Source organism: Centrocercus urophasianus, unplaced genomic scaffold, assembly GCF_019232065.1.
Source record: "Centrocercus urophasianus isolate 14NV4802_14NV808 unplaced genomic scaffold, USGS_Curo_1.0 seq_907, whole genome shotgun sequence".
In the NCBI taxonomy this organism is placed as follows: Eukaryota; Metazoa; Chordata; class Aves; order Galliformes; family Phasianidae; genus Centrocercus; species Centrocercus urophasianus.
The window spans coordinates 1-21,561 of NW_024885541.1; the positions used below are offsets into that span (position 1 = coordinate 1).

General features: G+C 47.5%; 1 protein-coding gene across 1 annotated transcript; it reads left to right on the forward strand.

The window, feature by feature from the left end:
- Positions 1–3,180: 3,180 nt before the first annotated feature.
- CARTPT (CART prepropeptide) lies at positions 3,181–3,829 on the forward strand. Its single transcript, XM_042839412.1, has 3 exons — positions 3,181–3,330; positions 3,416–3,499; positions 3,603–3,829. The coding sequence occupies exons 1-3, from the start codon at positions 3,181–3,183 to the stop codon at positions 3,708–3,710; spliced, it is 342 nt and encodes a 113-aa protein (XP_042695346.1). The 3' UTR covers positions 3,711–3,829.
- The last annotated feature ends 17,732 nt before the right edge of the window (positions 3,830–21,561 follow it).

The window sequence follows — 21,561 nt, forward strand, 5'->3', positions numbered from 1 at the left end:
TTTCCTTTCCTTTCCTTTCCTTTCCTTTCCTTTCCTTTCCTTTCCTTTCCTTTCCTTTCCTTTCCTTTCCTTTCCTTTCCTTTCCTTTCCTTTCCTTTCCTTTCCTTTCCTTTTTTTTTTAACCAAGATTTATAAATTAAGGCAATTCAACAAAGCACACACAAAAGTCCCTGTTCTTCTGCAAAGCCTTAAAGCATCCACTTAAATCCAGATGTCCAACTTCATGGCTCTGATTCAGTAGAACACTTGAGCGAAGTCTTCACGCTAATCTCTGTGGTTTAGTACTCATAAAATCCATCTCACTGTGTGTCTACGTCAGTCTACAACTAGAACATATAAACCATCAAAACTTCTCAAAGAACACTCCATTATTTACACACTGATGTCAAGAGAAACCTCCTTTATTCTCCTGTGTTCAGAAGTACACTCACTTGATCAATCACAACGGGGCAGAGCGCTTAGGAAAAGCATGCAGTGTGAAACTGCAGAAGTTACCCATTTGATATACAGATATTAAAACACACTGGCTGTCTCTGTGGCTCATCGATAATTATTTCAGTGCAGACAAAGTAAGTTAACTTTGAGAAGCTTGACTCAGCCCGCTGATACAACAGATTGCTCATCTGCAAGGTTTGACTGGGTTCATGTGGGTAATTTGGAGCTGAGTTAGCCTTATGGCTGGCTACTGATGCTGTGGCCAAAAAGCATCTACCTTTTTTGTAGCTGTAAATAGAAACTTTGCCCTTTTCACACCGTTACCCTGCTCTTCTCGCTGACGTGGTAGCATCTCACTTTTTTTATAACACGCAGATAACCTTTTATCCTCCATTTTTACAGTCTGCAAGACTAACCAAATATGGAGCAGAGCACAGCAGTGTTTGCAGAGACAGTGTAATAAAGACAGCAACAGGTAAGTCACAGCAAGGTGCCATTCTGTAGGCGTCTGCAGACAGACAGACACAGTGACTTTTGTAGACAAATCTCTAATTGCTCCCACAGTCCATCATACTTTCACTGTGGGAGCCGACTTCATCCAGAAGTACAAGTCAGAAAGAAAACAGTGATATTTTCTGATCACCCCTGTGGTGTTTTCAATACTGCACGCATAATCCTCACACTGTAAAATATAGTTTGAATTTTTGGCCAGGCTTCACAGATGGCGCTTTCAAAGCTGAACAGGCTGTATATCTATCTGCCTGTCCATATGAAGCACGGCGTTTTTCTTGTCTGTGTTATTTCTTTGCTCTAAGAAAGGCTCTGGCAGGTCCATTATTTCCAGTAGTTTGCATTGCTGCACTTCTGCCCCAGCCTGAGACATGGGATTTGCTGTGAGTGGTTGACTATCAGCCCCACGGCTGACATCTCAGCCTTCTCTGTAGCAAAACGAGGCTGGAGGATTTGTGTAAACACAGAGAGGATTCTGCTCTGAAGAGCAATTACAGATGAGACCTCTGTTATAGATCATCAATAGGAGCGTGTGGGAGGGGACAAGAGCAAGAGGTGAGCCTGCAGCTCTTGAGGCAAGCAGCACGACCATTGGAGAGATTCAGATCTTCTTTCTGCCTCAGACAAGATGGGGCTGTTGAAAATTGCTTGTTAGGCCACGTTTCCTGTCAGTCCCATCACACATTGCTTTCTATTTGGAAAAACTATGCCCCTGGGCCTGTTTTGTTTCTTTTCTTTGAACGACATCTTTTTTGCCCAGGTTGTTTTGACATTTCAGCCTGTTCCTGATGAATCACCAGCCAAGAGAATTCTATTCAGGAGGTTTTCCAATTTCTTCCTTCTCAGACAATCCCTCCATCGGGGGGACCAGGCTCACTTCCTGCAGTTGTCAGATGGAGGGAGGAGCAACCCACACACCGGTCAGGATCAGGGGCCTCCCCCAGGCAGACCTTGTGTGCTGCCTCCTGGTGCCCTCAGCCCCCACGGAGCCTATGGTGCCAGCCGCTCTGCTCAGCTCCACGCTGCGTTTCCCCAGTCCTTGTCCTGAGCCCTGCCTGGGGATTCTTTCTCTCCTTGCAGGTGCCCTCCTAGCACAACCCTGCAGTTCTCAGCCAGAGAAGTTCTCTTGTCCTCCTGCCCTGCCACGACTGGCTGAGTCTCAGGCACATTTATTCCATGTAATTCTGGAGAGGCAAGATCAGCCAAGGGGCTGAAGGAGGATGTGTGCAAGACTTACACACGCATGCTGGCACTAGTTCTTTTTTGGTGAGTGTGCTGTTCTCCCACCAAAGCCAGTGGATGCAATGCAGGATGCAATGTACTCAACACACCAATGCTTTACCTTGGAACTCCTTCTCACAGTTACTCTCCAAGTGCCATTTTATCACTTTCATCCTTTTCTTGCACATTTATCTCGCTCTCCAATGCTCTGAGCCTACCCACCCCGCTGCCAACCCCTCGTTCAAGCTGTGCATCCTTGTCAGCTGGTTGCTCAATGTCCTTATGCCCCTCTCCATCTGCATCCTTCAGGTGATCCTCTAGTTCTGTCTGTCTACAGAACCACAGGATGGTTTGTACAGTTAGGAACCTTAAAGCCCACCCAGTTCCAGCCCCATTGCCACGGGCAGGGTTGCCAGCTGCTAGATCAGGCTGCTCCACCTGCCTGGAATGCAGGCATTTGGGGCATTTGCAGCCCCTCCGTGCAGTCTGTGCCAGCACTTCACCAGGCTATGAGTATCCTAACATCTAATGTTAGGATATCTAATCTAATAACCTAACAACTCATGTAACTCTACCCTCTTGCAGCTCAAAACTGCCCATACCACTGTCAGACCACACAAAAAGTCGGTCTCTTCCCTTTTGGCAAGCTCATAACAAAGATGCATCTTCTTATCGCACCCTGCCGCAGACCACTGCCTCCAGCTCTCTCTGCTCTCACATGCCCGCGTTGACTCCCAGGCCCGCTGCGTCCCCAACGATCCTCGGGCTTCCGTCCATCTCGCCACCTCTCACACGGCGCTGCTCCCGCACGGCGCGGTTCCCAGCCCTACGACAGTCAGGGAGCACTCGGGAGGCGCTCCGTCCTCCGCCTCGCCCGCCGCTGGAGCAGGGCGGACCGGGCTCAGCCCGTGTCGCCGGGGGCGGGAGGCGCCGCGCCGGGATCGGGCGCTGACGCACGGCGGGGCGGGCGCGGCGCTATAAAGGCAGCGCGGCGCGGCGGGAGTCGGCAGCACCATGGAGAGCTGCCGGGCGCTGGCACTCTGCGCCGTGGCGGCCGCGCTGCTGCTCAGCGCCCGCGGGCAGGGGCCGCCCGCTCCGCGCCGCGACCGCGACCTCGGGCCGCACGGCGGCGGCGGCGGCGGCGCGTCCCGAGAGAAGGAGCTGGTGGGGCGGGGACGGGGGGGCTGAGCGCGACGAGGGGGCGGGCGGCGGCTGCGGCGGGCTGACGGGGCTCTGGGTCTCTCGGCAGATCGAGGCGCTGCAGGAGGTGCTGGAGAAGCTGAAGAGCAAGCGGGTGCCGCACTACGAGAAAAAGTTCGGGCAGGTGCCGATGGTGAGAGAGCGACGGGACGGTACCGGGCGGGAGTGGAAAGGGAGGGATCGGGATGGGCGGGATGAGACCGGGCGGCCCTCTGAGCGCCCTCCGCCTCCCGCAGTGCGACGCCGGAGAGCAGTGCGCCGTGAGGAAGGGGGCCCGCATCGGGAAGCTCTGCGACTGCCCGCGGGGCACATCGTGCAACTCCTTCCTTCTCAAGTGCCTGTGAGCGGCAGCACCGGCGCGGGGCAGCGTCCGCCCGCCCGACACCGCACAGACATCCGACACCCGTGGAGCCATTCTCCCTCCTGCCCTCTCCCCGGCCCTCTTTCCCCGTTTGGTTTTCGTCCGTTCAGGAAAAGCGCGGCCCGCTCCTCCCACGGGACGCCCGCCCGCCGCGGGGTTCGGCGTTCCGCGGGGGATGCGGAGCCGTGTGAGCAGAGCTGCGCCAGGCGCGCCCCGATCGCCTCCTGCTCGCCCCTCCGACGCCGGGCCGGGGGCAGCGGCGGCGCCGCGCACCGAGGAAGACTCGCGGCGGACGGCGGGGGCGCCCCGGGTGCAGCTGGGGGAACCGTCGGAGGAGCAGCCGCTTCAGCGGAGCCACCGTGAAGAGGAAGCTATCTGGATCCGTTGTAAACTACCAGGGGATATCCCAGCCGCCTCAAACAAATTTCTCACGTTTCTACGACGAACTGATGTACATAAATATGTCTGTCCTCCGCAGGTACACTGTGCGTTTCGGCGAACTCATAAAGTGGTTTAATCCTGTGTTCGTCTCTGTTAATAAAGTCACTGTTCTGATGACAGCGTTTGGAAAAAAGTCTTGATTTCACGCTCGGGAATCCCACGCTACGGAGCCAGCCGAGGTAACCGCGGGGCGCTGCGGTTCCCCAGGTGGGGCTGCGCTCGTCCTGCGGCTCCTCTGCCGCGAGGGGCCGGCAAACGTTGTGCCACCGCCTCTGCTTCCCAGTCCTGTAAAGAGGGGCCACGGAAGAAAATTCCTGCCTCTCCCCGCAGTGACAACTCCTGTGCGAGTGTCAGTACCAGAACCAGCTTCGATTACTTCTGCAGGCAGAAGTGGAGGAGAAGTTCTCCTCCAAACAGCCTTCACAGCTGGTGTTAAGGAGAGCACAAATTTAGGTGCGAGACACAGATATTTGTGAGGGAAAAAAAGAAAAAAGAAAAAAAGAAAAAAAAGAAAAAGAGAGATCTCTGGAAGGCATTCGTTTGGCTTTTGAAAGGGAAGAGCACATGAACGAGTCAGGAACAGAAAAATGGACTACAAAAACAAACAAACAAACAAACAAAAACACCTCTGTTTTTAGTACTGTTGTTGTCTTGGATGGGGATAAACTCTTAGACCGCTGTCTGAACAGCTGGAAACACCCACAGAAAGCATGAAGAGTGGGGCCACGTGGCGGTGGGGCAATGCACAGACATGCTGTGCATGCTGCAGGACGTTCACACAAAGAGAGGCAGGAGAGAAGCTGTGTGTGGTGGGAACAGTATCTAGGGAAGAGCACAGATACTCACAGAGACAGCGCGGAAGGAAGCGAGCAGGGAGGCTGACAGAATTTTCCAGGCAGAGGTGGCAATCCACTGACTGCAGCTTTCATGGCTGTGGGTGGCTGTGTGGGAGAGGTGTGATGGTGCATCTGCAGGGCGTGTGTGAACTTCTGTAAGCTGGTGGCTGCACTTCTGGGTGGCTTCATGGTGTTGCCCAGACACTGCACAGGGACTTTTGCTCTTGATTTCTCATGGAGTAATATAGAGTAATGAGATCTTTTTTATTTTGTTTTGTTTTGTTTTGGACTGTGTCTCCATTTTCTGTCCTCTTTCCATCTTCTCCCCTTTCCTCCTCTCTCCTCTTTCCTCCTTTCCTTCTTCACTTCACTTCCCGCAGTGCTGCTCAGCCATGCGCCCTGTAGTTTTAGATACCGTTCAGTATCTTCATTAATGGCCTAGACGATGGTCTAAACTCTGTAGTCGGCTACAAAACCAGTGAGCGTAGAAGACAGATCCGCGGAGCCTGCTGCCATCTAGAGGAAGTTCGGCTGGCTGGAGAAGCGGGACAACGGGAGTCCGATGCCGTGCGGCACAGGAGGACCAGCCCCACGATCAGGGCACGCTCTCTTGGCCCAGGTGGGACGGTCGAGTGCTGCCGCACTGCTGAGGACCACAAAACATAACAGAAACTTAAGGTGGCCTCTCAAAAGTCAAATGAGCCTCACGTTCTCTTTGGAAAGGGTCTGTACTGTGCAAGTTACTGCATTTCTTTTTTTTTTTTCCTCCAATGAAAGGAAGGGGAGGCAAGAGATCCTTCCTGATCTCTGCAGACATTGAGCCAGAGTGCAAGATCAAGGGCACACTGACTGCTGGATAAAGTAGGAGGACACGCACACAGGTAAATGAGTGGCAGACTTGTGGACAACAGAAAGCATGCTGTGGGGAGAGCAAATGCCTTGCTGTGCTTCTGACCTGCCATGGAAAAACTATTCAGAAATAACATATTTTTATCCCACTCCTCTGCTAACTGTAGATTCCGAAGATCTAAAAGACCCTCGTGACTAGAGTGGGCCTTTTGTGAGAATGGATACAGATGCTGTTTTACACAATAGCAGTGAGGAGGTCAGCCAGTACCTCCAAGGCAGGCCATGCACACCACTTAGCTGAGAGTCCAAAACAAACACAACAACTTCTGAGGATTCAGCATGGGGTTACACAGCAGACAGGTTGGTAAGAGAGCTCAGACTTAATCCTAAGGCTCAGGAGTACGTCTTCATCAAGCATGCAATCAAAAATCATACTGTCTCAAGTGTCAGCCCATTAGGACTCCAATGTGGTAGATCTGCTTGCTTGCTTGCATTTAACTCCATTACAGCATCATTTAACTCATTACAGACTCATAAGGAGAAAACTAATCCTGATGGCCTGGTTGGTGGATTCCTTCTTTATGGCAAGTTGACCATCAACTTCTGCCTACCTTATTGCTGAAGGGAGTCACTGCTGTTATCTTGGGCTCTTCGGGAACTTTGGAGCTTCTGATGCTCCCAGGAACCTGCATCTGGGCAAACACATTAAACTCATTCTCATCTCCTGCACACATCAAGGCTGAAGTGCAAAGAAATATTTTAAAAAAAAAAAAAAAAAAAAAAAAAAAAAAGAAAAAAAAGAAAAAAAAAAGTGTTGATTCAATGTAATGTTATTTATTGTGAATCTCTTAATCCTCCTGGAGGAAAACGTAATAACAGTGTTATAAATCAAGAAGCTCAGGCAGAAAAAAAACAACAAAGCATACGATAATCTTTGTCACTACACTGAAGATATAATGTGGGCCATCTCCATTGGTGCAGATTTTTACCAGCACTGCATGCAGACTCCTGTTCAATGCTGTTGAAAGTACATGGCTTTTGGTGGTGACTGTGTCGAAAAATAGTGTTTTGTAGCTGAGAAATTGCTTTTGTTATTGTGCTTTTTGTATATTTTGTAGTGCCACGAAATAAAAAGGAGGCATTATTTTAGATCGTGTCATTTGTCTTCTCTTCCACATACTTCACAAAATTGGTGTCCGCAGTGGAGGCAGAAAAAGCTCCATTCTTCATCAGCAGGCATCAGGAAAATGCATGATTTGAGTATAAGTGTCTGGGGCAGAAGGTGAGTCTTGTAGAGCACTGAGGGAAAGCATTTGCTGAGTGCTACTGCAAGAATGATTCAGATCAGTGTCGGTGTCAGATTCAGAAGTGATGCTGCTATGGAGGGATAACAATTGCACAGAGAGCACAGCTGAGGTACAGCTGACAACAGACTTCTGTGCCATTAGCTCCTTTGAAGCAGGCGTAGCTGCAAGGATCACTGGTCAGAAAGTATGGAAGACTCTTCTGCCTTGGAGACAGAAGAGACAGAAGAGAACGCTCCAGGGAGACCTCAGTGTGGCCTTCAGATACTTGAAGAATACTTGAAAGTAGGGGGAATGAGTGTTTATAAGGGTGGATAGTGATAGGACAAGGGGGAATGGCTTTAAACTGAGTCAGAGGAGGTTTAGGTTGGATGTTAGGAGGAAGTTTTTCAGCCAGAGGGTGGTGAGGCACTGGCACAGGTTGCCCAAGGAGGCTGTGGATGCCCCATCCCTGCAGGCATTCAAGGCCAGGCTGGATGTGGCTCTGGGCAGCCTGGGCTGCTGGTTGGTGACCTGCACACAGCAGGGGTTGGAACTGGATGAGCACTGTGCTCCTGTGCAACACAGGCCATTCTGTGATTCTGTGTTTCTATGAGACTGCAGCGCAAAATGCCACATTGACGTTCCGATGCTGCCCCCTGCTGTAGGATGGGGAGAGAACGGAAAAGGAAAGTCGAGAACTCGCGGACTGGCTTAGACAGTTTAATAAGAAGGGAGGAAAGAAGGTAAAGAAAACAACAATACAAAACCTAACAGTAACAAAGACAGCGAGAACAAACAAAGCAAGTGCTGCCCAACACAACTGCTCATCACCAGGTGACCAGTGCCCAGCTAGTTCCTGAGGACAGGCAGCCACTCCAGCCATCTCCCCATTTTATTTTTAACATGATACTCTATGGCATGGAGCGTCCCTTTATATCTGCATTAGATCAGCTGTCCTGGTTCTGTCCCCTCCCAGCAATCTCTGCCGCCTCCAGTCCCTTTGCTGTCAGAGCAGCAGCAGAAGCTGAAATGTCCTCGACTCAGCAGCAGCACTGCTGAGTCACAGCTAAAACTTCTGTATTGCTGTTTTCTGCCCAAATCCAAAACAAAGCACCATATCAAGCAAAACTATCTCTAATCCAGGAAAAACCATGACAGAAAACAGGTACAGGGTGATGCTGGTAATAATCTGGGAAGACTGCCTACTCAGCACCTTTGTGCATTCTCAGTCTTTCTTGCTGTCAGTCCCATGAAAAAAGGGACCTTGCTGGCCCACAGAACCCACTCCAGTGACTGGATTTGGTCTAGTTGGGATCCCACATGGAAGACACAGTGTAGTCAAAATCTGTTTTTCAGAAATTTGGTGTTTCATTTTCCTATCTTTCTGTTCCTTTTGTTCTTCCCCTGGTTTCTGGCATACCCATGGGAAATTTATGTTCTTCTTCAGCATTCTTCTCAGGCAGATACACTGGGATTTAGGGGGTACCTGAGGTGAAGAGTGAGGTCCTGACAGCAGGATACTATGAATTTGCCTGGCCTAAAGAGTCACCTGAACTCTTGGCACTGAACAACTTCAACAACTTGGTGAGACTGAGAGAAGAGAAGAGGCTGAAAGAATAAATTTGCAAGCAGTGCTACTGATACGACTGGATTGGCAGTGGCCTGGCTCTTTTTGGCTAATTGGGAGTTCAATGTTGTATCAGCTTGTTTCTGACAACTGTTTATGCTGTTGTGGACTTGGATTGAGGGGTGAAAGAGGTATAGAAATGCATTTATTTTGTAAGAATACTTCTTCAAGGCAGTTGAGATTGCTCCACAAAACAGCTCTAGTAAGAAGGACACTGCTGTTGAATTCCTTAGTAAGGTGAGATCTCTGCTGTCAATCAGGCATGGACAGTAAGGCTTCTCTATAGGAATCTTAAGCAAAATTATGGTAAACATCATGTGTTTTTCATGAACAGTGGATTTTGGAGCTGATTTAGAGTACCTTAAAAGCTTGACAACACAACTGCAGGTTTCCCGTGCTTTAGGAAAGCCTGCAGTAACGTTTCTTGACACCACACAAAGACACAAGTTTCTGTAAGGCATGTCCACACCAGTCTTAAGTTAAAACCCTGCTATTGGAGGTTTTTGAATAGCAGTGCTACTAAGTCATGGGAGAAACACACACCTTTCTTTCTGTATGTCACGTCTTGTCTATGCATTTAACAGGGATTTACATGGAAGCTGCAACCATGAAGTGGTGTTACACATTGGTCATGTTCCCTTAGAGTTGTTAACAAATTGCCTAGAGTCAATCTACTTTTCCCCAAGCAATTGATGTCTCTACACTGTGCCACATAAGGAAAGACTAATCAGCCAGCTGGATGGACTCCATTAATCCTGCCATTTGCTTTGGGCAAATATTCTGAGGGAGGAGAACCTGCTCCCACTGGATGTGCTTATGGAGATGAAAGACAAGGTCCTTTGAATTTAACAACCAGCCACATCCTTCCAGGCCAAGCAGAGCTTTCTTGTTCAGAGCTACTTTGCAGTCTCACCTCTTGAATTTCTTGTGGAAGACCTCCATGTGAGAGAAAACGTACGGGTGCTGCTTTAAGCACATACACAAGGGTCAAGAATTAGGCCATTGGGTGTGTTTCTGCTGCTTGGGTTGAAATCAGTGTTTTAATGTGTGAAGGTGCCAGCAGAGTTCCTTAATGATGATTTCATAGAAGTATTTAATAGAAGTATTTAAAAAAGAGATTGCTTGCCTTCTAAATACCTTGGTCAAGGAGTCTCTAGTGCCTGTCAACAGCTCTGCAGGTATAGAGATCTATGAATCATCAGAGAAAGGAGAAACATCAGAGCCTGAGGCTGCTGCTCTTTTCTTTAGTGTGTTACTGCACCTGTGAAAAGTCAGAGCTTCTGAGTGCTTGAGATTGTATGGGAGTGTTTTACTATGGGAAAACTTCGCAGAAATTCAGTCAGAATACAAAACAAAATTCACTGCAGATTTAACACATCTGCCCTTCACATGAGTATTAATCATAGATTTTAAAGATGATCGTCTTAGCTTACAGGCATTTTTGGTGGGGCTGGAAACAAGAAGTTGCTGTGAACCCAACTCAAATGTTTTGTGATAGCCCTTCAGGACAAGCATGCGGTGATGAAGAACGATTTTTGTATCTTGCATTGTTACTGTTATCAGAGTTACTGCTACACAGTAAATTGAAACCTCTTTTTCTAAATTCTGACTGAAGACTGCTGAATGAGATACCATTTCCCAAATCAGCCTCAGACAGTGCAGCAGACATTACAGATCATCAGAGGATCTTGAAAAAAACCATATATATGTTTAAGCTTGGACACAGAATCACAGAATAGCCAGGGTTGGAAGGCACCTCAAGGATCATGAAGCTCCTACCCCCCTGCCACACGCAGGGCCACCAACCTCCACATTTCGTAGCAGCCCAGGCTGCCCAGGGCCCCATCCAACCTGGCCTTGAACACCTCCAAGGATGGACGGGGCATCACAGCCTCTCTGGGCAGCTGTTCCAGCACCTCACCACTCTCTCTGTAAAGAACGCCCTGACATCCAACCTAATCTTCCCTCCCTCAACTTCAAACCATTTTCCCTTGTCCTGCAGTTATCAGCCCTTTCAAAGAGTTGACTCTCTTCCTGTTTGTAGGCTCCGTTTAGGCTGCACTGAGGTCACCCCACAGCCTCCTTTTCTCCATGCTGAACAAGCCCAGCTCCCTCAGCCTGTCTTTGTAGGGGAGGTGCTCCAGTCCCCTGATCATCTTCGTGGCTCTCCTCTGGACCCTCTCCAACAGCTCTCTGTCTTTCTTGTACTGAGGGCTCCACACCTGGACACAGTACTCAAGATGGGGCCTCACAGGAGCAGAGTAGAGAGGGACAATCACCTCCCTGTCCCTGCTGGCCACCCCTCTGCTGATGGAGTCCAGGATACCATTTGCTTACTGAGCTGACTGCTTTTTGGTTTTGTTGGCTCCCCTGCTAAGTGACGGGGGTGTGCTGGTAACAGGGGATGCTGAGAAGGCAGAGATACTGAATGCCTTCTTTGCTTCTGTCTTCAGAGAAAAAGCTCCCCTTCGGGAATCCCGGATCCTGGAGGTGAGTGAGAGGGTCTGGGGAATGGAAGACCTCCCTTCTGTCAGGGAAGAGGTGGTCAGGGAGCGCCTAGGCAACACCAGTGTTCACCAATCCATGGGACCCGATGGGATGCATCCATGGGAGCTGAGGGAGCTGGCAGAGATGACTGCTGAACCGCTTTCTGTCATCTTTGAGATGTCTTGGAGGACGGGGGAGTTGCCTGAAGACTGGAGGTTAGCCACTGTCACTAAAGTCTTCATAAAGGGCAAGAAGGAAGATCCAGGCAATTATAGGCCAGTCAGCCTCACCTCTGTCCCTGGAAAGGTGATGGAACAGCTGTGCTGGCTGCCATCTCCAGACAACTGGAAGAAAAGGAGGTGATCAGGAGCAGTCAGCACGGGTTCACCAGGGGGAGGTCGTGCTCGACCAACCTGGTAGCCTTCTATGATGTTGTCTCTGGCTGGGTGGATGGGGGGAGAGCAGTGGATGTAGTCTACCTTGATTTCAGCAAGGCATTGGATACTGTCCCCCACGACATCCTTATAACAAAGCTGAGGAAGTGTGGGATAGATGAGTGGACAGTGAGGTGGGTTGAGAACTGGCTGACTGGCAGAGCGCAGAGGGTCGTCGTTGGCGGTGCAGAGTCCAGCTGGAGGCCTGTAAGCAGCGCTGTTCCTCAGGGGTCGGTGCTGGGTCCGGCCTTGTTCAACATCTTCATCAGTGACCTTGATGAGGGGATGGTGGCCACCCTCAGCAAGTTTGTGATGATACGAAGTTGGGAGGATTGGCTGACAGCCTGAAGGCTGTGCTGCCATTCAGCGAGAGCTGGACAGCCTGGAGAGCTGGGCAGCAAGAAACCGGATGAGGTTTAACAACAGCAAGTGTAGAGTCTTGCATCTGGGGAGGAATAATTGCATGCACCAGTACAGGTTGGGGGATGAGCTGCTAAAGGGGAGCTCTGCGGAGAGGGACCTGGGTGTCCTGGTGGACGACAGGTTGGCCATGAGCCAGCAGTGTGCCCTTGTGGCCAAGAGGGCCAATGGCATCCTGGGGTGCATTAAAAAGAGAGTGGACAGCAGGTCGAGGGAGATGATCCTGCCCCTCTGCTCTGCCCTGGTGAGGCCTCATCTGGAGCACTGCATCCAGTTCTGGGCTCCCCAGTACAAAACAGACAGGGATCTCTTGGAAAGAGTCCAACGGAGGGCCACAAAGATGGTGAGGGGCCTGGAGCATCTCTGCAATGAGGAAAGGCTGAGTGAACTGGGTCTGTTCAGCCTGGAGAAAAGAAGACTGAGAGGGGATCTGATCCAGGTCTATAAATATCTAACGTGTGGTTCAGAGTGGCGAGGTCAAACTCTTCAGCAGTGTATGGAGACAGGACAAAGGGAAATGGCCAGAAACTGCAGCATAGAAATTTCTGCACAAATGTGTGCAAGAACTTCTTTGGGTGAGGTGATGGAGCACTGGAACAGGCTGCCCAGGGAGATTGTGGAATCTCTTTCTCTGGAGACGTTCAAGACTCTCCTGGACGCCTACCTGTGCGACCTGCTGTAGGGAACCTGCTTTGGCAGGAGGGTTGGACTCGAGGATCTCTGGAGGTCCCTTCCAACCCCTACAATTCTGTGATTCTGTTACTTGTGATAAGTCAGCTTTTTGCACATGCTCTTGCTTTCTAGAGCTGTATTTGGAAGATTGCTGCGATCGTAAAATCGAGACAGACAAATGCATTTCTGGATAAACCCCTTTCATGGACATGCAAAAATAGAGGTATGTTATGTTGATTCCACAAACACTGCAATAATGTGTCTCATTTATGAAGGATGCAAAACTGAAGCAGAAAAGGGATAAAACCAGGCCTGGTAGAGATGAGCCTGGGAGAATGTTGACGTGATTGGGATGAAGCAAAGGGATGAGTGGGATTGCTCCCATGACTGGAGTGCTGCAATGGATGGCTGTAAACTCTTCAGAAAGGATAGGCAAGGAAGACGGAGTGGTGGTGTGGCAATCTGTGTCAGAAAGTGCTTTGATGCTGCTGAGTTTGAGGCTGGGAATGATAAGGTTGAGTCTCTATGGGTAAGGATCAAGGGGAGGAGCACAACACAGACATTTTGGTGAGAGTCCATTATAGACTGCCTAATTAGGATGAAGAGACAGATGAGGCATTCTACAAACTAAAGGTTTTTAGGCTAAAGGTGGATGTTCACCAGTCTTTGTTCTCATGGGGAACTTCAACTTCCCTGATATATGCTGGAAATACAATACAGTGCAGAAGATGTTTAGAAGGTTTCTAGAGTGTACAGAAGAAAAATTCCTGATGCAGCTGGTAAGGGAGCCTACCAGGGGATGTGCCCCACTAGACCTGCTGCTCACAGATAGAGAAGGACTGGTGGGAGACGTGGAGGTGAGGAGCTTTTTGGACACAGTGATCATGAAATGGTAGAGTTATTGATTCTGGTGAACTTGGGAGAGTTCATTCTGCCTTGAGGATGGACTTAGAACTGTTCAGGACACTAGTAGGGAGATTCAGTCCTGGAGGTTGAAGGGGTTCAGGGAGGTTAGTCGCTCCTCAAGAAGGAACTCTTAAAAGTACAGCAGCAGGCTGCTCCCGTGTGCTGCAAGATGCACCAGCAGGGGAAGACTGGCATGAGTATGGAACTTTCCCAGAGGCTCCAGGAGAAAAAGAGGGTTTGCCTCCAAGTAGAAGGAGGGATGGACAACTTCGGGAGAGTACAAAGAAGTTCTTAGGATGTGCAGGGAGAAAATTAGAAAGGCAAAAGCCCAGCTTGAACTCAACTTGGCTGTTGGGATAAAAGAAAACAAAAAATTTTTTTTTTTACAAATATATAAAGAGTAAGAGAAGGGCTTAAGAGAATATCTATCCTTTACTGGATGCAGTCAGGAACATGATCACTGAGGATAAGGAAAAGACCCATGTTCTCAATGCCTTTTTTCCATCTGTCTTGAAAAGTCAGACCAGTTATCCTTGGGGTACACTGCACCCTGACCTGGAATCTTTGATGGGGAGCAGAATAACCCTGCTCTCCTCCCCCCCTCCCATGATTCAGGTAGAAACAGCTAGAGACCTACTACTCCATCTGGACTGACACATGTCCGTGAGGCTGGATGGGATCCATCAGAGGGTGCTGAGGGATCTGGTGGAAATGATATCCAAGCCACTTTCCATCATCTGCCAGTGTTCCTGGTCAACCAGAGAAGTCCCAGAGGATTTGAGGCTTGCCAGTGTGGTACCCATCTACAAAAAGGGTCATAAGGAGGATCTGGGGAACTACAGACCTGTCAGGCTGATCTCGGTACCAGGGAAGATAATGGAGAAGATCACCTTCAGGGAGATAACAGATCACACATAACATGCAGGACAATTAGGGGATCAGGCCCAGACAGCATGGGCTCATGGAAGGCAGGTCCTGCTTGACTTTCCTGATCTCCTATGGTTGAGTGACCCACCTGGCAGGTGAAGGAAAGGCTGTTGACAAAGCCTACCTAGACTTCAGCAAAGCCTTTGGCACTGTCTCCCACAGTATTCCAGTATTCTCCAGAGGAAGCTGGCAGCCTGTGGCTTGAACAGATACTCTCTTTGCTGGGTGTCAAAGCTTATTGGGCTGGTTCAGCCCAGTTCTGTGACTAATTGGGGCGAAGGGACCCATGACATGTCAGTTGTGGCATACCACCTACTACTTTTGATTGCAATTATACTGGAGTTCTAGCATGTCTGGTACAGCGATACTCAGTGGGGGGTGTGACTTCATTCAGGCCATGTTAGTCCACTGTCAGCCTTCATTCTCCACTGGCTTTACACACTGGCTATACGAGGCTGTTAGAAGGTGAGTGAGTTCTGCTTATCACTCTCTTAATCTCTAGTTGATGGATCAACTTATGAATGGGGAGCAAGAAATCCCTGTTGGTGCAGTACTGCCATCTGTGCACCATTTTTGGCAGTTGGTACCTATTGCTATTCCACTTGTAGCAACTTCACTACAGACAGTAGTCTTCTGACCACTTCTGACAAGTCATGCAAAACGGACAGCTGCTTAACATCTTCTGTGTCTAAAGGAGCTATTACAAAGGCCCATCAATACCTTTTGGGATCCTTAAAATACCCCCTTCTGAATACTAAGTATATACAGAGCCCCTGGGCACATGGTCACAATAGGATGCTTTTGCCAACTGTGCCAGTGAGGCTTATTTTGGCCTCCAACACAGTCAACTCTTGGGAACCCCCAGTCAACCAAGCAATATAAATTGATTTTTTTCCTTTGTGACTTGAGTGCATTAGAATGCACCACTGTCCACAAGTGCACTATATTTCTGTGGTTCTGATGTGCCATGTCACCAAATCCACACAGTCCAATACACTCTATTGTCCCTGCTCCACCCCTCCCCTCCCCAGCAGGCAGGGCCCCTCTAATTGCTACCTCTATCATTCTCTTCCCATGATACATGATCAGGGTCCTTACGGCTTTTGCCATGTCCCACAGCAACTGGAACAATCAGCTTTATGAAGAAGTCCTCCTTGATTGTTGATCTATCTTGCAGTTCTTTTACCTGTGCTTGCAGTGCAAAAGTGGTTTTTTAATGCCACTTCTTTGTATCTTCTCCATGCTCATGTAGGTAATGTCTCAAGGCAGCGCACAACATAGTTTTACTCTTGTCACTTGCTTGAGTGGGAGGACATCTTCTTTTAATAGCTGAGATGTTGGGTAGGGAGGAAATCAATTTGATCAGCCTCTTCAGTAGGCTGTTTTGAAAGTCTTGATGCTCACCAGGTGTCACTGATACCACTACCAGTTGATCAGACTCATTGTGATGAAGCATAGTAGACAGAGTCTGCATTATATCTTCTTATTTACTCTTTATTCTATCCAGTCTTTCAATTACTTTCAAAATGGATGAAACATGAATGTAGCTCAAAGTCATGAAGACTGATAATCGGTTCAAATAAAAGGAGGCTTCTTTGCCCTCTGCCATATATTGCTGCTAATATACTGGCATACGTTTCTGGTGCAGCATTTGTGAATTTCCACCACATATCTGGTGTACACCTGACTCTCTACGGTTTATGCTCTTGGTGTGGATCACTGGGAATGAACATGGGGTCATGTAACATTTTCACCACGGCACATTCTCTCAAATAATGAATGCCATCTTCCGTGGTAATCCATTTCTTTATCTCAGGCATCAGATGGTTTTTGAAGAGGTATTTTTCCTTTACAGCTAATAGCAGCTTCTTCCAGAGGGTGAAGGCCTCATCCTGTCATCTGCTAATACCTCTGTCAATAGCTGAGTCCTTAGCAATGCTTCCCAATTGGCAAGCTTCTCTACTATCTAGCAACACACTCCCCATTGTCCCAGCATCAAAGTAATCTGGTGACAATGGGTTCAGTTGGGTGCCGTGAAAAACCTTTTCTTGAACCTCAAATTTCATTCATTTTCAAAGGTCAGGTAGTAATAGTGACAATGTCGTTCTCACCTTTCTCTTCTTCTATTTCAGTTTTTACTGTTGCTTTCCTCGGTATCAGTTACAGTGGTCTTGTTGAGGGCCCCTCCTCTGTGTCTTCTTCCTCTCCTTCCTACTCTTACAGGGGCAACTGACATCTATACAGGTGCTTTCTGTGTTTGATCCAGTTGCTCAGTGTTGATGCTCTTTCTCTCTAGATTGGCTTGAAGTCTGTCTTGTTCAGTTTGTAAGGTGTCTTTTTCACATCTGAGGGTGTCTCATTGGGATTGGAGGGTGTCTTGTTTGGATTGGAAGAGATCTCGTTCAGATTGGAGATTCTTTCTCATGGATCAGAGATTCCTTCTTTCAGCTCAGAGATCTTTTCCTTTTGGCTTGGAGACTTAATTTCTCAGCTTGGACACTTGCTTGGTTTGGAGATTCTCTTTCTCAACTCAGAGATTCTCACTCTCAGTTCAGACTCTCCCTTGGAGACCATCCCTTTTGACTTGGAGACTCTCCCTTTTGGCTTTGAAAGATCTCTCTTTCTCTGGGATAAGGGCCAGTAAGGGCCTGAGGCAAAAGCTCTGAGTAAGGGCCAGGAGGCAAAAGCCAGGCCCCACATCATTTGTGCGTCCTCAGATCTGCCTGAGCCGCAACATCTCTGTCCCAAACATCTGCTTAGATTCTTAGGATCTTGCAGGTGTTCAGGAGTAAAGTTCCTTTACACCGGCTATGCCCATCTCTCTAAAGTGTCTCCCAAGTGCCTCCACACTCCCTGCCACTCAGTATTCTCTGGCTCTGGAGAAGACTTTCTCAAAATGTTATAAATACTTAAAGTGAGTGAACTGATGAGAAATACATTCAACGAGATTAACAACATGATCATTGGATGAGAATTCAGAAAATGCATAAGGGATTCAAGGGAGAGACTGGAAGCCTGTTTGAGAATCACATGTTCTGTAAAATTAGCAGCTCCCTATGCAACATAACTTTCAGTGTCCAATTCATGCCATGTTGTATGCAGACACCAAATAGATATTTCCATCGGTGTGTTTAATTTATTGTATATATATATATCTCCATAGAGCAGAGTGGAGGAATTCATAAAGGCGCAGTATGTTCTGAGTACTAAAAGAGGAAAAATGATGGAATGCAATCTCTTGAAGAACTTTTACAAGAGAACTCTTGAAGAAGTTTTACAAGAGAAAGCAAATACATTATTCTTCTTTTTACAAAAGCAAGTTGGCACAGTGCAAAAAAAAACAAAAAAACAGTAATAATAAAAAAAACTGCACAGCATCCAGAAAGTTTACAAATATCCCATAACATTGGCAGTCCTACAATACTGATAAGGTCTTTAATGAAGCTTGCTGAGAGTGCAGCAAGATTTGTTCTAAAAATACATCTTTCCCAATAAAATGTCAAAGGTTGATCGGGCTGTTTTGGTCCAATGCTGAGACTAATGGTGGAGGGACAAGTTTTATCTTTCTCTTTGAATGGAAAATGGAAATGGAACACTGAAAGTCTTCTAGAAGATGTAGTTCTTATTCTCTTCTGAGAACCAGGTACCCAGAAATATAGACATACCATGAAACTGGAGCATGAACTCTTTAAATCCCAGTGCACTGCATGATGTTATGATGCGAAGTACCAATAACAAAAATCGTAAAACCATGACACAGGTTAAAGAGCTGACTAGATGGCCAGGCCCAGACAGTGATGGTAAGTGGAGTTACAACCAGCTGGTGACTGGTCATCAGTGGTGTTCACCAGGAGTTGGTAATGGGGCCTGTCCTCTTCAATATCTTTAATGAGAGCATTGAGTGCACCCTCAGTAAGTTTGCTGATGATACCAAGTTGGCAGGAAGTGGGAGTAAGGGAGGCCCCATAGCAATCTGGACAGGCTGCTTGCTGGGCTGAGGCCAACGGGATGAAATTCAACAAGACCAAATGTTGGATTCTGCATTTTGGCAACAACAACCCCAGGCAATGCTAGAAGTTTGGGGTAGAGCTCATCATCTTTCATGTGCATAACATAGATTCCAGGAGGATCTGTTCCATGATCTTACCAGGCACAGAGGTGAGTTTCACTGGCTTCTATTTCCCCAGGTCTTCCTCTCTAAGTTTCTCTAAACACTGGAGTGGAGTTTCCCCTTTTTCCAGTCACTAGGAACTTCATCTGACAGACATGACTTTTCAAATGTGATGGAGAATGTCTCAGCAATCATGTCAGCCAGGTCCTTATCCCCATAGACCTATACCTGGTCAGTCTAATGAGGTGATCTTGGATTTCCTCTTCTACTCTGGGAAGGAGTTTGCTTTCCTGACCCCTACCAAAACATTCGGGGACATAAGAGATGTGGAACACCTGACTGCCAGTGAAGAGTGAGGCAAAGAACTCAGTGAGTACTTCAGCCTTCTCCACCTCTGCTGCAGCCAGTTCTTCCATCTAATTTATCACACGGATACACACTCCTTGGCCTGTCTCTTCTGATCAGTGTACTTACAGAATCCCTTCTTATTATGTTTCACATTCCTCACCAAGTTTTTTCCATCTCTGCCTTGACTTTCCTGATCTCATCTCTGCATGTTTGGATAGCATCCCTGCACTTGTCCCCAGGCTACAAATCCCCATTTCCAATGCCTATACATTTTCTTCTTGCCTCTCAGCTTAATCAGAAAGTCCTTCTTGGTCCATTCCAGTTTCTTGCCTCCTCTGATTTATTTCTTATGCTGGAGGATGGAGAGATCTTATGCTCTCAGATGGGTGTTCTTAAGTAGACACCAGCTTTATTCCATTCCTTTGTCTTCAAGGACAGTTTCCTGGGGGATCGCACACAATAATTCCTTAAACAGCTGGAACTTTGCTCTCCCGATATTTGAGGTCCTGGCACTACTCTTCATCAGGACCATATTCCTTGAGACCATGAACTCAACCAAGACACAGTTGCTGCAGCCCAGACAGCCTCCAGCTTTGACTTCTGTAATGATCTCGGCAGTTGTGAGCACCAGGTCCAGAAATACTTCTCGTCTGGTTGGTTTGTCTAATACTTGGACAGGGGAGTTATCCTCAATGGACTCCAGAATTCTCCCGGATTGCTTACAGCGCATGATGTTGTTTTTGCAGCAGAAATTTGAGTGGTTGGAATCTCCCATTAGGATGAAAGCCTCCAAGCACAATGCTTCTAGTAACTGAAACAAGAAAGCCTTATCCAATAAAGCCCCCTTTATTCCAGCCTGGCCACAAGATGTCCCTTATTGGTCCAGTCCCTAATTTTAAACTAAAAGCTCTCAAACTTATCATGGCCGTTTTTCAAAGACAACTCTTTGCAATCTATCAGGTTGGAACCTATAGAGGGCAGCTCTGCCAACCCTTCTGTTCTGCCAATCTCTTCCAAAAACTTGTGGCTTCTGATCACAATATTCAAGTTATGTGATTTATCCCACTATTCTTCCATGATAGAAATTAAATCATAGCTTTCTAATTGCATTATTGTTTCCATTTTTTTCTCCTTATTTCCCATGTTGCATTATTGGAGAACCTACAGCTAGGCAATTAGTCATGTTAACTTCTTGGAGGAGCTCTTCCAAATTCCATTGGGACAAATCTGAGTTTTTAACATGCTGATTCCTGAGGTGACAATGTTTCCTGGTTATCTGTAACTCAGAAGTACATCTACTTCCCCTATCAAAACTAATTTAAAGCTCTGTTAATCAGCCTAACCAGCCTGATTAACAATCTTCCTGCCCAGAACAGTCTTCCCCTGCCTTGTTAGTTGTCTCCTATTGGATGTTCAACATGCCTGGTGTCTCAAATATATGTCCAAGATGATGAAACCCATAAACCCGAGTGTGGAACCATCAACACAGTCAGTTATTGAACAGATCAATTTGCATCCTTCTTCCTGGGCTGTACTCACGAACTAGGACTGAGGAGAACACTATCTATGCTCCTCATCCCTTTAACATTCTCCCAGAGGTCAAAAAGTCTCTCATAGTATTTTGCCATCTCTTTGTTGCAGCTTCCTGTGACCCAGCTTAAAAAACCAAGAGCTGATAGCAGTCCTTTGGACTTCACCAAACTCAGTAGCCTCTTTCTGATGTCCCAAATGTGGATACCTGACAGGAAACAAATGTTTCTGGACAGACTGTCCAGGCAGCAGATGGGTGTCACAGTGTCTCTCAGGGAGGACTCTCTAGTTACTAACACATTTTACCCTATTTTGGGTGGCGCTGTCATACTTCCAGCCATTACATTTGTGATTCTTTTCTATACAGACCTTACAATTCTCATAGAAAATCACTGCCAGACATGAATTAGGTTTTTTTCAAAAGCCAGGACCTTCCTGGGTCTTGATTATCTTCCCTACTTAGCACTGTGTTGTAACAGCTCCATCTGTATTACTGGTGTATATGCCAAGCTTACCTGAAGCAGGCAGCCCACATGGCCTGTCACAGTTGCCAGAGTAACTACAGAACCCCTAACCACAAAAATAATTGTATTCAGAGCTGGTGAGCTTCGCAAAATGATGGTGTTCTGACTGATCCATAGGGACAGAAAGAGGAGTTCCTTGAGAAGAAAGGCCCCCACTGGTGCGCTGACCTGCCACCCTTGCTCACACATGCCTGCCTCCTGCCACTTAACGTTCAGAAATTTTATAACATGCTCTGATACATCTTAATACAGAGCGTTTTAAACACTGTGCTGCTAAGTTTTGGTAGATATGTGGACAATAAACTTCTGTGCCTTTAAAAATGCATGCACACATAGAGATATGTTAAATATGAACATAATTGCATAAATGCATAAAATAATGTACGCTCATATAAAGAAATTGTGTGAGCGCAAAGATGTTTGCATATATTCATAT

Bases quoted from the DNA above. Each gene is read 5' to 3' on its own strand.
- CARTPT (XM_042839412.1), top strand. From the start codon at position 3,181: ATGGAGAGCTGCCGGGCGCTGGCACTCTGCGCCGTGGCGGCCGCGCTG. The intron at 3,331-3,415 runs GTGGGGCGGGGA...GTCTCTCGGCAG, and splicing joins CGTCCCGAGAGAAGGAGCTG to ATCGAGGCGCTGCAGGAGGT. The intron at 3,500-3,602 runs GTGAGAGAGCGA...CGCCTCCCGCAG, and splicing joins AGTTCGGGCAGGTGCCGATG to TGCGACGCCGGAGAGCAGTG.